Source organism: Rana temporaria, chromosome 3 (assembly GCF_905171775.1).
Source record: "Rana temporaria chromosome 3, aRanTem1.1, whole genome shotgun sequence".
In the NCBI taxonomy this organism is placed as follows: Eukaryota; Metazoa; Chordata; class Amphibia; order Anura; family Ranidae; genus Rana; species Rana temporaria.
The window spans coordinates 437,348,268-437,367,014 of record NC_053491.1 but is presented as its reverse complement, the minus strand read 5'-3'; the positions used below and the strand labels follow the sequence as shown (position 1 = coordinate 437,367,014).

The window sequence follows — 18,747 nt, the reverse complement described above, 5'->3', positions numbered from 1 at the left end:
TGCCCACCTATCAGTGCCACCATAAGTACCCATCAGTGCCACCATAAGTACCCATCAGTGCTGCCTATTGGTGCCCATCAGTGCCGCCTATTGGTGCCCATCAGTGCCGCCTATTGGTGCCCATCAGTGCCGCCTATCAGTGCCACTTAGTGCCACCTATCAGTATCCATCATCAGTGCCCACCTCATTGATGCCACCTCATCGGTGCCGCCTTATAAGTGCCTGTCAGTGCAGCCATATCAGTGCCCTTGATGGAAGTAAAAAACATACTTATTTACAAAAAAAATAACAGAAACAAAGAAAACCTTTTTTTTGTTTTACAAAATTTACTGTCCTTTTTTATTTTTTTGCACAAAAAATAAAAACCGCAGAGGTGATCAAATACCACCAAAAGCTCTATTTGTGGAAACAAAATGATAAAAAATTTGTTTGGGTACAGTGTAGTATGACCGCGCAATTGTCATTCAAATTGCGACAGCGCTGAAAGCTGAAAATTGGCCTGGGCAGGAAGGTGTATAAGGGGTTAACGAATGAATCCAAAGGGAAAAATGTTTTCCATCATGCACATCTCTATAGATGAATAGGATGTGTTGGTATTATAGAGGTCTATACATCAGACCAAAAAGAGGGACAACTTAGCAGGAAAGAAGAACAGAGGGATGTGGTGATAAAAGGAGGGACAGTTGGGAACAGTTGGGAACTTGGGATCAGGATTCCATTCCTTGTCTTACAGAATAAAGCCAAGTGAAGTGCCATAGTCTGGATGATGTAGGGAAGGAAAGGCAGTATAGCCAAGTTACAGAGTTCCATAAATAGGTCCCAGATGTTCTAATGCAAGCAGAAGTAGCGGGGGTCCTGTTTTTGAAAGTGAAAGCGCCCCCCCTATTCCCAGGCTCTCTAATTACATCAGCAGACCAAAGGAGCCATTTGAACACAGGAAATTCCTCAGCAGATGTCTGTGTGTAATATAGCGGAAGCAAAGCCTTATACAGTAAAAAGCTGATAGCCATCACCCATAGAGTCCCTGTCTGTTCTGCTGAGCCGCCTTGCTGCACATATCATTATGGAGCTGCCAAGAACCCACCTCTGCCTACTAGTCTTCATCTGTGGCATCATTCATACAGGTGAGCTGATGGTTACCAGAAACTTATTTCAATGCTTTAGCTTATGCTGTGGCTGGGTTTAATAGGTGATGGCATTTCCAGAGTGGGATGTATTGAAAGCTGTGTTTAGAAAGAGTTTGTAGTGCCAACAAGGAGTCTTCATTTATGGGTGGAGGCTGGTGGGTCTCATCTATCCGGGACTCCAGAGACCAAACCTCCGGAATTGCTGGCAATGCCTGCCTTGTGTCGTGTTTTATTGTCTGTAAAATAAAGGAGAAATTAAGGTGACAGATGCTTGTTGTCTACGATAGGCAGATGGATGTTGAAGTTCAGATGTTACAGCCGGAGGTCTGAAGAAGAAGAATAGACTAGAGGCTTACCGTATATACTCGAGTATAAGCCGACACGAATATAAGCCGAGGCACCTCATTTTACCACAAAAAAATGGGAAAACGTATAAGCCTAGGGTGTCCATCTGCATGCCTCTCTGTGCCTCACTTTGCCTCACTGTGTCCATGCCTCACTGTGCCCATGCCTCACTGTGCCCATGCCTCACTGTGCCCATGCCTCACTGTACCCATCCCTCACTGTGCCCATGCCTCACTGTGCCCATGCCTCACTGTGCCCATGCCTCACTGTGCCCATGCCTCACTGTACCCATCCCTCACTGTGCCCATGCCTCACTGTGTCCATGACTAGACAGACGTTTAACATGGGAGTCTATGGAAGGGGTTCCCGAATATAAGCCAAGGCACCTAATTTTACCACAAAAAAAATGGGAAAACGTATTGACTCGAGTATAAGCCTAGGGTGTCCATCTGCATGCCTCTCTGTGCCTCACTTTGCCTCACTGTGTCCATGTGCATGCCTCTCTGTGTCCATGCCTCACTGTACCCATGCCTCACTGTGTCCATGTGCATGCCTCACTGTACCCATTCCTCACTGTGCCCATGCCTCACTGTGTCCATGACTAGACAGACGTTTAACATGGGAGTCTATGGAAGGGGTTCCCGAATATAAGCCGAGGCACCTAATTTTACCACAAAAAAACTGGGAAAACGTATTGACTCGAGTATAGGGTGTCCATCTGCATGCCTCACTGTGCCTCACTGTGTCTCCATGTGCATGCCTCACTGTGTCCATGCCTCACTGTGTCCATGCCTCACTGTGCCCATGCCTCACTGTGCCCATGCCTCACTGTGTCCATGCCTCACTGTGTCCATGTGCATGCCTCACTGTACCCATGCCTCACTGTGTCCATGACTAGATGTTTAACATGGGAGTCTATGGAAGGGGTTCCCGAATATAAGCCAAGGCACCTAATTTTACCACAAAAAAATGGGAAAACGTATAAGCCTAGGGTGTCCATCTGCATGCCTCACTGTGCCTCACTTTGCCTCACTGTGTCCATGCCTCACTGTGTCCATGCCTCACTGTGTCCATGTGCATGCCTCACTGTGCCCATGCCTCACTGTGCCCATGCCTCACTGTGCTCACGCCTCACTGTGCCCATGACTAGACTGACGTTTAACATAGGAGTCTATGGAAGGGGTTCCCGGCTTTGAAAAATCGGTGCTCTCCAGCCGTAGGTCCCCCAGACAACAAACTTTGTACACTTGTAGAGGATGTGCCAAGTTTTGAGTTTAGGGGACCTATGACCGTCCGGTACCGGGTACCCAAATTCAACAGAGAAATTACCGTTTAACATGGGAGTCTATGGAAGGAGTGCCCGGCTTTGAAAAATTGGTGCTCCCCAGCCGTAGGTCCCCCAGACAAAAAACATTGCATACTTATAGAGGAAGAGTGGGGCTACAAGTTTGGGGTCCAGGGGACCTATGGCTGGCCAGTAACGGGTCCCCAAAGTCCAGAAGATCAGGTGCTAGAAGGTGACTCAAGTATAAGCCGAGGGGGGCATTTTCAGCACAAAAAATGTGCTGATAAACTTGGCTTATACTCGAGTATATACGGTATATACCATGGGGTAGAATAACCCATTTCAATTTTGTATTTATTTATTACAGGTACTTATATAGTACCAACAATTTATACAATTTATACAGATATATTGTACATTCTCATTAGTCCCTTCTAGACATGTGCACAACAAAAAAAAGATTCATAATTTCGTAAGACGCGAGTTTTCATATTCGGACTCGTTCGTATTTTCGTTACAGTTTTATTTTCGTTGATACTGAATGATTCGTAATTCTGTCTAATTTATTTTACTTTGATTGGAAATTCGTAATTTAGTTAGATAATAATTTTCGTTTCTAGGTACACTACTCGTAATTTAGTAATTGTTATGCCTCGTACACGTGACCATTTTTCTCGGCAGGAAAAAAAAAAATTTCCCTGACGTGATTCCTCTCCAGCATGACTTGCATACACACGTTCATGCAAAAAAACGTCCGACCAATACGCGGTGACGTACAACACGTACGACAGGACTATAAAGGACAAGTTCCTTTCAAATGGCGCCACCCTTTGGGCTGCTTTTGGGCTGCATACTTGATGTTTTCCCCTTGGAAAAGCATACACACGACCATTTTTGCGATGAGAAAAAGACTGACGGGAAACACGATGAGAAAAAAGGGAGCTGGTTCCATTTTTTTTTGCGGGCAGTTTTTTAATCGAGAAAACTGCTAGGGAGCACACGACCGGTTTTCATGACCAATATAAAAAATGGCAGCTTTTCTCGTCGTGAAAACCGGTCGTGTGTACAAGGCATTACTTTAGTGAGATTGCCTTTTTCGTTGATTCGTAACATTGCTTTGTTTTCGTTGATTCGTGTCTACTACCGTGCTTCGAATGGATTCGTACTTTCGTAAATACATCGCGGTCATTCACAATCTAGTATTTTAGTTTAGTTTTCAACACGCGGCTATAGCCTCCTACTGTACTTTCGTAAATACATTGCGGTCATTCGTAATTTTTTTTTTAGTTTAGTTTTCAACATAGCTATAGCCTCTACCCCTGTACGCCATTTTGAGAGGGTGTATCTTCCCTTAATTTGCATAGATTTCCTCTCACTTCCTGTTTGGCTATGGGGCAGGAAGTGAAGGAAAATCTCTACAGAGGGACAGGGATACTCTATCAAAAATGAAAAAAATAAGTGTTGCCTATAGTTCTACTAAGCACAAATTTCTGATAATTTTATGGAGAGGACTAAGAAGATATAACCATGCCAATGGTGCAGCAGAAAACACATAGCACAGTAAGGAAGGTTTGTGGTCCAGGATGATAGGGCAGTCAAAATTAGAAGCAGCGCCCCCCTCCACAGTTGCGGAACGCCCACATACCGGAAGCAGTGCGGCCAATTTATGGGGGCGCTAGACAAATTTGCCTCCCAGCCCAGTCCGCCCCGTAAGGCTGGCGCTACACTAACAGTGTAGCACAAGCCGGCGGGGACAATTTCCGTGCTGCGCCCCTGCAAAGTGCTGCCCTAGACCTGGGCCTTGTTGGCCTAGGCCAGGATACAGCATTGCCCTCAGTCACAAGACCTGACTCCTCCTCAACTGAATCTAAAAAGATTCAGAATTCATTGCGACTCAGACACAAAAGAGATAAGCTGATTGGCTAAGATATAAAGTAATATACATCACTCACTACACTGCCCATTCGAAAGAACAATTTGAGAACACGAAATTACAAACAGGCAAAGAAACAAATTTACGAACATACGAATGAAAATACGAACATACGAAATTACGAACATACATATTAAGATACACTTTCTTACCCTGTCCATTCAAAAGAATGTTTTGAGAACACCAACAAACAAAATTACGAACATACAAAGAAACTAAATTACGAACACACAAATGAAATATGAACATACGAAATTATGAACACACGAATGAAATACGAACATATGAAATTACGAACACACGAATGAAATACGAACATACAAAATTACGAACACACGAATGAAATACGAACATACGAAATTACGAACATACAAAGAAACGAAATTACGAACACACAAATGAAATACGAACATACAAAATTACGAACACACGAATGAAATACGAACATACGAAAATTACGAACACACGAATGAAATACGAACATACGAAATTACGAACACACGAATGACATACGAACATACGAAATTACGAACATACAAAGAAACTAAATTACGAACACACGAATGAAATACGAACATATGAAATTACGAACACACAAATGAAATACGACCACACGAAATTACGAACACACGAATGAAATACGACCATACGAAATTACGAACACACAAATGGAATACGAACATACGAAATTACGAACAGACAAACGATTGAAAATACGGAATGCAAATCATTCGTTGTAGATGTAATTTCGTTCTTTTACTGTTTCGTATTTTCAGAAGTTTGTCCATTCGTAAGTTTGTATTTTCGCATGTTCGTTATTTTGCTTATTCGTAATTTCGTAACTTTTGTATTTTGGTTCTTTCACCTATTCGGATGTTCGAATTGATCCGAATGTACGAATACTAACACATTTGTACGAAAATCCATTCGTTATGAACCGAATCGCACATGTCTAGTCCCTTTCCTTTAAGGAGCTTACAACTCCCATTCATACATATACTAAGGTCAAGCCAGGTAACCTACCAACATGTCTTTGGGGTGTGGGAGGAAACCCATGCAGGCACAGGGAGAACATGTAAATTCCAGGCAGGTCGTGCTGTGATAAAGAACCCTTAACAACCCTAGTGATGCCAGGGTGGAAGTGCTAACCACTTAGCCACAGAGCTGCTGTTTTATCTCTGTTTCTTTCCTTTGCCGTCCTTCCGCTGACTTTTAGTACTATTATAGCAATACTACACCAAAATTAAGGCTAACCCCATTCCTACCAGCTTTTCGAGATAGGAAGGACCCCTTTCAGCACAATGTAGACAGTTCATTATTGAAGAGCAAGAAATGATGCTTGCTTTTTATGTATACTCGGTTTTCAAAATAACAAATGCAATAATTAAAGGGTAGCTCTGGTAAAACATATTTTTTTCCATAGAGTGGGGACAGGTCAGAATGTTGGGTTTTTACTGCTAGGTGGGACTCTGTTAAAGAGACTTCCCCTCACTTCCTGTCAAGGAAACAATGGTCATACCTCCCAACTTTTTAAGATGAGAACGAGGGACACCTATTAGCAAATGTATGTTGGCATAGAATAGGGATATGCAATTAGCGGACCTCCAGCTGTTACAAAACTACAAGTCCCATCATGCCTCTGCCTCTGGGTGTCATGCTTGTGGCTGTCAGAGTCTTGCTATACCTCATGGGAATTGTAGTTCTGCAACAGCTGGAGGTCTGCTAATTGCATATCCCTGGCATAGAACATGCCCCCTGCCACACCCCCTTAACCACATCAATACCAGGCACTTATACACCTTCCTGCCCAAGCCAATTTTCAGCTTTCAGCACTGTCTCAATTTTAATGACAATTGCGCGATCATGCTATACTGGACCCAAACAAATTTTTTATCATTTTGTTCCCACAAACAGAGCTTTATTTTGGTGGTATTTGATCACCTCTGCGGTTTTTATTTTTTGTGCAAAAAATTTAAAAAGACTGAACATTTTGAAAAAAATGTTTTTCTTGGTTTCTGTTAATTTTTTTGTAAATAAGTAAGTTTTCTTCAATGACGGGCACTGATATGGCTTCACTGACGGCACTGATAAGGCGGCACCGATGGGCAACCATGAGGTGGCACTGATGAGCACTGATGATGGGCAGTGATAGGTGGCACTGATAGGTGGCACTGGTATTCGGCACTGATGGGCACTCATAGTCGGCACTGATGGGCACCAATAGGCAGCACTGATGGGCACTCATAGGCAGCACTGATGGACACACTGTCATGAATATGCAACAAGCCTGTCTGCTTACCTGATCTCCATGTGTTCATTAGAGGCTGATCCTGCTCTGGTTTCCCTTTTTATCACTTCCTCTTCCTGTATGGCTCCACCCTAGTCCATCCCAGGAAGCCTATATTAACCGTTGCTCTACAGGTCTGCAGTGCTGTTCAACAGTGTTCCTATGCTTAGTTCCTGTCTGCAGTGTATTGCTAGTTCCTGTTTGCAGAGTGCTTCCGTGTACCGTTTTGGCTTGTCCCCGACTTCCCTGTCTGCCTGTGCCCCTGACTATTTGCATGTTCCACAGTTATCCTTGTCTGCCTGTTGCCCTGACCTCGGCTTGCCCATCACCACGGTTTGTCCTGCTGACTGCTTCCCCTTTCTCCCTGCGGAGTGTGACTTGAGGAATCTCGGGGATGCGACCTGGACCCAGTCGCGGCCAAGACCATCCTTACCATCAAAGGCTCTGGTGAATACAAGACTGGGTCTTAGACTCCGCGCCCTGGGTGATCTTGGGTTACGCTTCCTCCCTGCCAGCAGTAGTCGGCTATAGGGTTCACTTCCCTGTGGTGCATCCCTGACCCCTACGGGGTGCACTTGTCACCTGGCCACAGGTGACCTGACAGTTTGAACAGCCATGAACCCGGCCGACGTGCCGCTTCCTGCAGATGATCCATTACAGTGCATTGTTCGCAGACTCGAGACGCATGAAGCTAATCAGGATCAGGTGATGCGTTTCCTTCAGGATCTGGCTTCCCGCTTTGATCAGCTACAGACCTCGCTGGGAACCCCGAATCCGCAACCCCAAGTACAACCAGCAGCTGCACCTGTTACACCAGTCGCAGAGTCGCATTCACTGAAGTTATCACCTCCAATCCGTTTTTCTGGAGACTCCAAAGCCTGCAGGGGATTCCTTAGCCAATGCACTATTCATTTTGAGCTCCTGCCCCAGTACTTTTTGTCTGATCGGGCCAAGATAGCCTATATTATTTCTCTCCTCTCCGGGGAAGCCTTAGCCTGGGCTGCCCCTCTTTGGGAATTGAATGATCCAGTGGTTTCTAGCCTGCCTGTTTTCTTGAAACTTTTTCGGAATATCTTTGAAGAACCGGCTCGTGTCTCTTCAGCAGCCAGCGCCCTTTTACGTCTCCGCCAAGAATCCCGTTCAGTGGGACAATATTCTCTTCAGTTCCGTATCCACTCAGCTGAACTGAGTTGGAACAATGAGGCCTTAGTCGCAACCTTTTTGCATGGCCTATCTGATAGAGTGAAGGATGAACTAGCAGGAAGAACCATCCCCACTGATCTGGACGGAGTGATCTCCTTGTGTAATCAGATCGATATTCGCTTTCAGGAAAGGACCCTAGAAAAGCGACGCCAACATCCCTTGGCCCTTAGTCAGCCTGAGCTCCCCTCTCTTCGACCCGTGGAGCATTCCTTGCCAACTGAGGAACCCATGCAGCTGGGTCGGACCAGACTATCCCCTGAGGAACGTGCCAGGCGCAGAACTCTAGGCCTGTGTCTATACTGTGGGGGCAAAAGTCATTTTCGTGACACTTGCCCTCTTCGCCCCGAGAAACGCTCGGGTTCAATACATCTGGAAGGTGGAGTATTGGATCCAGAAATATCTCCTTCACCTTCTCGTCTTTTTCTTCCTGTGTCCTTTCATTTTGGTGCTTCTTCTCATTCGGTCTCGGCATATCTGGATTCCGGAGCCGCTTGCAATTTCATAGACTGGGAAATCGCATCGTCCATGAGACTTACCCTTTTGCCCCTCACCACACCATTGGTGGTCTCGGCGATTGATGGCACTGTTCTCCCGGGGGGTCCTATTCGCTTCCAGACAGTCCCTGTTAAGATGTCAGTAGGCACACTTCACCAGGAGTGGATATCCTTCCTTGTTCTACCTAAGACCTCAGCTCCTATCGTTTTGGGTCTTCCTTGGTTAAGACTCCATTCTCCTCACATTGACTGGACTGCCGGACAGATCCTGGCTTGGGGTCCCTCCTGTTCCACATCTTGCCTACCCAAGGTTGCCCCAAAAGAGAAACTTCCTGTTGCCACCATTCCAGAATCTTTTGCTCGTCCTACCACATGTAGTGGTATCCGGAATGTGTCCTGCAATAGTCAGGCTGATGCACTTTCTAGCCAATGTAGTACTCTGGATGAGGAGCCCGTCTGTGAACCTGAGCCGATCATTCACTCCAGTTTACCATTGACTGTCCCTAAAACGCACAGCCAGGCTAACTTGTCTGCGAGTTCTGCAGTCACTACGCCTTGTGAAGCTATTCGGGTAATCACTACACCTGACTATGCTATTCAATTGGCCTCTGCATCAGCTATGCCAGGTCAGCCCATGCCCAGTGAGCCTCCTACCTTTTCTTGTTCAGGCCCTCCTGCAACCTGTCTAAGGGGCTCAATCCATCCTTTGGATAGATTGCCTCATTCGGCCAAATGGGGTTTTCTACCTTGTTTTCAGGGCTCTCTGCATTCTGCTGGTTTCCCTGCTATCCAGCTTGACTCCTGTGCCCTGTCACCTTCTAACCAACCTGACTTTACGGTTCCTCTGACCTCTGCCCAGTCTGATGGTCCTGTGCTTAATCCCCAGTTCATCTTTAAGGGTCTGCTTGATCCTCCTCAGATTGCTGTTGACCCTCGCATGCCTTTACTTATTCCTAAAAGGCCTTTGGTCCTCAATAAATCCTCTCCTCCTGTCCCTACTTCGGTTCTGGTCAACGAGGATACTCAAGTTCTGGATTCTCGTCTCTGCAGAGGCATTCCTCAGTACCTTATGCTTTGGAGAGGATTTGGTCCTGAGGAGGCGTCTTGGATTTCTGCATCTGAGATCTTTGCGCCCCATTTGTTAAAGAGGTTTCTTCTGGGATTCCCCTTTAGCCCTGGCTCCAGGCTGGGGAGGGGGAGGGGCCTTAAGAGGGAGGGTACTGTCATGAATATGCAACAAGCCTGTCTGCTTACCTGATCTCCATGTGTTCATTAGAGGCTGATCCTGCTCTGGTTCCCCTTTTTATCACTTCCTCTTCCTGTATGGCTCCACCCTAGTCCATCCCAGGAAGCCTATATTAACCGTTGCTCTACAGGTCTGCAGTGCTGTTCAACAGTGTTCCTATGCTTAGTTCCTGTCTGCAGTGTATTGCTAGTTCCTGTTTGCAGAGTGCTTCCGTGTACCGTTTTGGCTTGTCCCCGACTTCCCTGTCTGCCTGTGCCCCTGACTATTTGCATGTTCCACAGTTATCCTTGTCTGCCTGTTGCCCTGACCTCGGCTTGCCCATCACCACGGTTTGTCCTGCTGACTGCTTCCCCTTTCTCCCTGCGGAGTGTGACTTGAGGAATCTCGGGGATGCGACCTGGACCCAGTCGCGGCCAAGACCATCCTTACCATCAAAGGCTCTGGTGAATACAAGACTGGGTCTTAGACTCCGCGCCCTGGGTGATCTTGGGTTACGCTTCCTCCCTGCCAGCAGTAGTCGGCTATAGGGTTCACTTCCCTGTGGTGCATCCCTGACCCCTACGGGGTGCACTTGTCACCTGGCCACAGGTGACCTGACACACTCATAGGCAGCACTGATGGGCACTCATAGGCAGCACCAATGGGCACCAATAGGCAGCACTGATGGGCACTCATAGGCAGCACTGATGGGCACTCATAGGCGGCACTGATGGGTACTTATGGGTGGCACTGATGGGTACAGGCGGTAAGTGGTTAAAGGAGAATTATACAAAAAAAGATTAGGTAAACCCACAAGTTTTTTTTTTACCACTACTATTCCTTTATATTGGCTTTTGAAATTTACAAATGCAGCAATTTAGAATTTGGATGAAAGGTTTAGCACTGGGAAATACTTTTTGAAAGCTAAAAGGTGCATTTTATGTACAACTACTGTATATAGATCAGACCAAAATGAGAGAGAAAGAGGGACAGAGGGACTTTGCTCCAAATCAGGGACAGCCCCTCGAAATCAGGGACAGTTGAGAGCTATGTATACCAGAAGAGAAATTACTGAAAAAGTCTGAGAACTTATACGTTCAATTTGTATCCAATCAGGCAGGCCCTTGTACTACATGGTTACTGGCCGATCTAACAGAGATTGTAGATTTAGGATGACATCTGTGGTGAGCTTAAGGCTACTTTCACACTGAAGCGCTGGGTTTTACCGCTTTGTTTTGCGATTTTCGGCCGCTAGCGTTGCGGTTCTAACCCGTTAAAACCGTCCACAAAAATGCATCTTTGCTGCGTTTTGCAGGCGGGTTGGAGGCGCTACCCCATTGTTTTCAATGGGCAGGGGCGCTATAGGAGCGGTATTTTTACTACTCCTACAGCGCCTCAAAGATGCGGCTGGCAGGACTTTTTTTAGCGTCCTGCCAGTGCAACGCTCCAGTGTGAAAGCCCTTAGGCTTTCACACTGGATAGAAAGGAGCGGCTCATTCCGGGTGCATTGCAGGTGCTATTTTTAGCGCAATAGTGCCTACAAAGTGCCTCAGTGTGAAAGCAGCCTTAAGCTGAACTTCTGCCTTCCCATCAGTCTTGCACAGTTTTACAGGCTCATCTTCTGTAATGAATTGCTTACTATGTGCTGCATACTCTAAGCTTATTACAGTGTGCATTAGAAGTGGATTAGTCAGCTAGAGCCCACCTCCTAAAGGATGTTCAGGGTCATCTAGTTCTTTCCTCTTGTTTTCCTTTTTAAAACTCTGTTTAAGTGTCACAAAATAAAACTTTACACAACTTTTTTCTTAACAGTGCGTTGCGACACACTGCGGTGTGTTTGTAACACATGAGTGTATGTTGCATGGTGTACAAATCATGGATGTATGGTTAAAAAAAGGTCACGTAGAAAATAATTGTTGCATTGAACCTGCATTGATAACAGTGCTGACACAGCTAAACATACCTGGGCAGATCCACATACATCTACGCCGCTGTAACTTACTTTTGTTTGGTTTGAATCCTCAATGAATTTGCGCCGTAAGTTACGGCAGCGTAGTGTATCTGTTGCGGCGTAAGGGCGCGGAATTCAAATGGAAGAGATGGGGGCGTGTTTTATGTTAATACGTCGTGACCCGATGTAAACAGCGTTTTTTTTAACTGCGCATGCGCCGTCCCTGGGGGTATCTCAGTGCGCATACTCGAAATTAAACCAGAACCAGCCAATTCTTACGACGGTGACGTCATTCTACGGAAATTCCTATTCGCGAACGACTTACGCAAACGACGCAAAAAATTCAAAATTGTATGCAGGAAGGACGGCCATACTTAACATTGAGTACGCCTCAGAACAGCGGCTTTAACTATACGCAGGAAAAAGCCGAACACAAACGATGGAAAAAAATGCGCCGGGCCGACGTACGTTCGTGGATCGCCGTAAATAGCTAATTTGCATACTCGACGCGGATTTCGACGGAAACAACACCTAGCGGCCACCGAAAAATTGCATCTAAGATCCGAAGGCGTACGAAGACGTACGCCTGTCGGATCAAGCCGAGGATTCAAAACAAAGATACGACGCAAGAATTTTTAAATGACGCCGGCGTATAACACTCACTTTTTTACCCTTAAAATTAAACTTCCCTCTTAGGCCGCGTACACACGGTCGGTCCATCCGATGAGAACGGTCCGAAGGACCGTTCTCACCGGTTAACCGATAAAGCTGACAGATGGTCTGATGTGCCTACACACCATAGGTTAAAAAAACGATCGTGTCAGAACGCGGTGACGTAAAACGTGCTGAAAAAACAAAGTTCAATGCTTCCAAGCATGCGTCGACTTGATTCTGAGCATGCGTGCATTTTTAACCGATGCTTTTGCATACTAACCATCGGTTTTGACCGATCGGTTAGGCGTCCATCGGTTCAATTTTAAAGCAAGTTCTAAATTTTTTGACCGAAAGTTAACTGACCGATGGGGCCCACACACGATCGGTTTGGACCGATGAAAAGGTCCTTCAGTCCGTTTTCATCGGTTTTGACCGACCGTGTGTACGCGGCCTTAAAGTTAGGGTGCGTGTTATACGCCTGTGCGTGTTATATGCCAATAAATACGGTACTTTTTTGAGTTAGGAATATATACTTGAATAGCAGTGGTGGCCCGCCCATACGGGGGGCGCAGGGGCATCGCCCCCCCCCCCCCAATCCATGTGCTTGGTCCCTAATCTACATGCAGGGCACTTAACACATGGATTCCAATGTTTTTTGTTTTTTCCGAAAGAACATGATTAGAGTCGGTGGCTCTTATTGGCTTCAAAAAGGGTGGGCTCAAGGCGCAGGGGACTGCACCCTGAGCCCACCCAGTTGTTCGACAATAGCGAATAAATATTTGCTATTGTCTTCCCGACTCTCCTCCCAGCCAACCAGGAAGCGGGTCCTGAGACCCGATTGACCAAGAGAGGAAGCGAGGAGGAATCCACCAAGGAGGAGGAGACATAGGAGACGCCACCATGAAGCTTCTGAGGAGGAAGATACGTAGGAAGGATCCAAAGCTGCCCGCAACCTAGTTGGGGTAAGTGCAGGGCTGGTGGGGGGATCAACCAAGGGGGTTTGTTTGCCACCCCTCAAAATAGAGCACCAGCCGTCGCTCTTGAATAGACTCCTGGACCCTACACCATTATGTAGCGCAAACAGCAGTTTGGGTCTGTCCATGTCTGCTGACCATTCTTGCATGTCACTGGATAAGTCCTAATATCAATCTAAGAAAAAATATTTTCATTGGCAGCCATTCCTTTATGCTGATATAAGATGATTTATCAGATCTATATTTATCATGGGAGAATTTGGCTCTGTGCCTAAAGGAACAACAAAGCACGACTGCGATCTGTAATGGCCTTTTCTTTATACGGCTTTGTCTCACCACATTTGACATTACTTATTACAGTCATATAGAAAAAGGAAGTACACGCCATTGATATTGTTGAAGTTTTGAAACATATTTGAACAGGCAAACGTTAGATCTTTATTCAAACTATGCCTACAGAAAAAAGTAAAATACTTGTTAAAAAAAAAAATAAACACTATTATAGTGATCACCGCGATCCTCTGGGTCCTGTGCTGAGCAGCTGCTCCACTGCATACTGACCACAGGGGTTGCTCATTCAGCACCGCCTCCATTTCAATAAATATAAGGTGATTGGACAAGGTGGAGAAGAAGGGTGGTGTGGTCACAATCTTTACAAATACTCGGAATCGGTCCCGATACCGATACTAGTATCGGTATCGGGACAACCCTAGTGTCTATGGAAATGTTTGACCATTCCTCCAGAAGTGCATTTGTGAGGTCAGGCCCTGATGTTGGACAAGAAGACCTGGTTCGCAGTCTCCGCTCTAATTCACCCCAAAGGTGTTCTATCAGGTTAAGGTCAGGACTCTGTGCAGGCCAGTGAAGTTCCTTCACCCCAAACTCGCTCATAACCCCAAACCATTTATCATTTTCCTTCCACTTCACAATTATGTGCCACTTTGTGTTGGTCTATCACATAAAATCCCAATAAAATACATTTACGTTTTTGGTTGTAACATGACAAAATGTGGAAATTTCAAGGGGTATGAATAAAGGCACTGTATGTAAATTGAGGAGCACTGATGGGGAAGGGGAATGGGGCGAGGGATTCTGAGGAGTCTCTGTTGCTTTAGTAACATACACTTGTCTACTGAGTCTCTTCAACTCTGTGGAACTTTAGTTCTATGCATGTCCTGCGTATAAAGAAAGCTGCAGTCTAACTTCAACATACTGCACTGAGAGTAACTATCATGATAATATTTAAGAGAATGGGTGCTGACAAATGAATGCCTATGAGCACTTCATCTGTACATACTGTACAGCCCTCTGTTCTAGTTTAGGAACTGAAAACAAAAGCATAAAAACTGACAAGAAACAAGAAAACAATACTGCACTAGATTACCAGATCACTGCAGCTAAAGCACAAAATTCAGCAGTAAATATGAAATACTTCTGTGTGATTCTGGATACACTGTTCAGTAAACAGCATTCTATTCTAGTCAGTTGGGCAATGAACTAGTGTGTGTTGTTTCCACAAAAGGGTTAGTCGTAATTTTGCGTAGCCTGGGGTGCATTGGCAGTCAATTCAAAATGAATTGACTGCTGTAACACAATGCACATTAACGCACAGCCTAGCATTGTGAAAAACAGAGACACAGACAGCAAAAAAAACATGACAGTGGTTCTAATCCCTCCCTACTCTACCCAAAACCAAAAAAAAAGTTATGCCGTTATTTATATTTTAAAAGAGAAGTATGTTTTTTTTTTTGATTGATACTTACCTAGGTCCGATGCTGCATCTGTTCCGACGCCTCTAACACTGAGAACCGAGCAATCGAACACCGCCAATCACTCGGTTCTCACAGCTCCCCAAGCAGGGAGCTGCTGACTGTCACCGGCTCTCTGCTCTGCCCCCTCCTTGCTAACTGGAGCGCTGGGCTGTGGATGGGGCGGAAGCGGTCAGCTCAGGCTCTTAGCGATCCAGGGATCTGGGCAGATCCCGACTCCATGGTCATGATGACGTGGTGCCACCTGTCCAGGATTCACCCGGACAGTTTGGGTTTTGAATCATGTGTCCTCCTGAAACCTAGGCGCAATATTCGGACAGGAATGTGGCTCAGAACAGGGCCTAATAGAAGGGTGAGGGGGCACTATGCATGCCACAATACTGTTTTCTTTGGCCCGCACAGAGGTGTCCCAGGTCTATTGTAATCCTCTAGTCACTAGTGTATGCTAAAAAAAAAAAAAAAAATGTAAAGCCCTGTACACACGGCCCGGATTCTCGTCAGGAAAAAAACGTAGTTTTTCCTGACGAGATTCCTGGCAAGATTTTCTTGCCGGCCGAGTGTACAAACACACCATTCAAAAGAACCGCCGGTGACGTCATCGACTACGACGAGCATACGCTTGTCACATTTGATGCCGTCGCCGCCATCTTGCTTCACCCTACCTATGCCTTGGAAGCTACCGCGCATGCGTGAAAGTCATTTCGAGCATGCGCGGGTTTCCATGGAGACAGGTAATTATACAGACGCTTGGGTTTCTTGGCAGGAAAACACTGCCGAGAATCTCACGACGAGAAAATAGAGAGCAGGTTCTCTATTTTTCTCGTCGAGATTTTGGACAGTTTTTTGGACGAGAAACCTCAAAGCCTCGTACACACGCATGGTTTACGTGGCAAGAAAGCTCTGCTAGCAGTTATCTTGCCGAGAAAACTGTGCGTGTGTACGAGGCTTCAATGTTTGGGTTTGGCTTGAAGAAAAATTGGCAACCCTAGCCTGGACCCACTCTGTGATGTCAGCAGAGAGCGGACTTCAGCCCGCTCTCTGCTGAAAACGGGCCACAGGAGTGCAAAACGTACTGCACTCCTGGGATCAACAGGAGAAGTACATCCAAACGAGCTTTGTTTGTACTTCTCCTTTAACTTCTTTGCTGAAAATCAAACCTGTTGTTTACAGACCTCAAAAGTTGAAGCCCAGATTGCGCACATAACTGAAAGATCAGAGAACTGATTTATCCCCTTGCTGCTCTCTACGGATATTTAATTGAAATTCACCACACATTTGCCCGATAGTCATATATTTCTCATCATTTTTGACCAAGATTCAATTTTCCACATTCTCTCTATGTATCACAGTTTTTTCCACTTGTTTTTAAACAAGATTTGCTTGCTTTTCAAACAAGATCTGTCAATGTAAACATTCCTGTAAACATTATTCATATCTGTTCTTCAATGGGAAAGTGCCTTACAGTACTGTACTAATTCGTTTTATTATTATTATTATTATTATCACTCAGTGAATGTAGATTTGTTCTGAAATTCACCCATCTTTGCAAAATATTTAAACTATTCCCTTGTTTAGTGGAGAATGTATATTTTAAATACCGTATTTATCGGGGTATAACGCGCTCCCGCATATACCGCGCACCCCTAAAGTGACCCCCAATCCTGTGGAAAAAAAGTTATTTTTGTACTTACAGTTTTGGTGTCTTGCGCGGCGTCCATCGGCTGTCTCGTCGGGTCCGGCGTCCTTCTGCGGCTTCGGGTGTCCTCTTCGGCGGGTCCGGCGTCCTTCTGCAGCTTCGGGTGTCCTTCTGCGGCTTCGGGTATCCTTCTGCGGCTTCGGTTGTCCTTCTGCGGCGGGTCCGGTGTCCTCTTCGGCGGGTCCGGCGTCATTGCGTCCTCCCCGCTCGTTTCCCGCGCCGAGTTTTGAATACTGCGCCAGCATATACCGAGCGCAGTACACTCGGGCAGGCTCGGCAACTGTCGCGCTCACGTCCTGTACGTCCAGGACGTGACCGCGGAAGAAGCCGAGACTGGCCGACTATACCCGAGTGTACTGCGCTCGGTATATGTCGGCGCAGTATTCAAAACTCGGCGCGGGAAAGCGGGTATCGGCGTATATCGCGCGCACCCACGATTTTGCCCTGATTTTCAGGGCAAAAAAGTGCGCGATATACGCCGATAAATACGGTATATATTTTTTTTCTTTGAAGTTGTGAATTTACAAGTTTGGCACTTCAATGGTAAATTGTTTGTGTTAATTTTTAACACAACTTTTAATTGTAAAAACTTCTGGAGCCCTAACCTGGACCATGCCAAAGCACAGGCCTGTGTGTTGGGAGTGCTCTGGATGTCAAGGAGTTATTTGGACAGTGGCGGTTCGTCCATAGAGGGCGCTGGAGTGCCGCCCCCTCTGGCTCTCACTGCCACTGAGTCTAATAACATAGATTCATGCATTGCACGAATCTATGTTATTATCGCCGCTGCCGCTGTTCTATTCAGATGGTCGGCGCTCATGTCCGGCCATCTGAATAACGGCAGCTGGTTGGCTGCACGGAAGTGCCTATCAGAGCCAACGGCTCTGATAGGCTTTTCCGAGTACAGCCCTCGGGTCCCGGAAGCTTATACAAGGAACGCACTAGGGATGCGCTCCTTGTATAAGACTGACAGGCGTCTCAGCCTATCAGGTTGGCCTATTCCGGCTACCGGTAACCTGATTGGCTGAGACGCCTGTCAGTCATCGAGGGAGGTAGAAGACATCGAGGGACGTGGATGGCTGACTCCAGTAAAGGTAAGTGCCGGGCGGGGGGGGGGGCACTTTACAGGGCACAGTGGCGACATCAATGGGCACAGTGGTGACAATAGGCACAGTGGGGACAATGGGCACAGTGGTGACAATTGATGGCACAGTGGCTATGTTTGATGGCATGGCACAGTGGTGACAATTGATGGCACAGTGTCTGCGTTTGATGGCATGGCACAGTGGTGCGAATTGATGGCACAGTGGCTGCGTTTGATGGCATGGCACAGTGGTGACAATTAATGGCACAGTGGCTGCGTTTGATGGCATGGCACAGTGGTGCGAATTGATGGCACAGTGGCTGCGTTTGATGGCATGGCACAGTGGTGACAATTAATGGCACAGTGACTGCGTTTGATGGCATGGCACAGTGGTGACAATTGATGGCACAGTGGCTGCATTTGATGGGCACAGTGAGGCTGCAATTTTTTTTTCGTTTGCGCCCCCCAAAAAATTTTGAGCACCAGCCGCCACTGTATTTGAAGCTATTACCAGGATGAGTCAGAGTTGCCTCAGGCCACACATTCAATGTAGTTCCTGCTTGCTACTGTATTCTGCTAGTGGGGAGGCTTCCCCAATAGCAGAATACAATGATCAGCATTGTCGGCTATAGCCACTAGCACTCATCGTTTGGGGAAAACACGACAGGCTGGTTGTACATAAGCCAATTAATAGATTGAATTGTGTATAACCAGCTAGCTTGT

General features: G+C 46.2%; 1 protein-coding gene across 1 annotated transcript in view; it reads left to right on the top strand.

Annotated features, from left to right (window-relative positions):
• Positions 1-932: 932 nt before the first annotated feature.
• The window catches only part of LOC120933279 (vascular cell adhesion protein 1-like), a 57,205-nt gene continuing 39,390 nt past the window's right edge, over positions 933-18,747 (top strand). Inside the window, exon 1 of the mRNA XM_040346404.1 lies at positions 933-1,124. Coding sequence (XP_040202338.1) covers positions 1,064-1,124 — 61 coding nt within the window. The 5' untranslated portion in view covers positions 933-1,063. The remainder of the gene's footprint in view (positions 1,125-18,747) is intronic.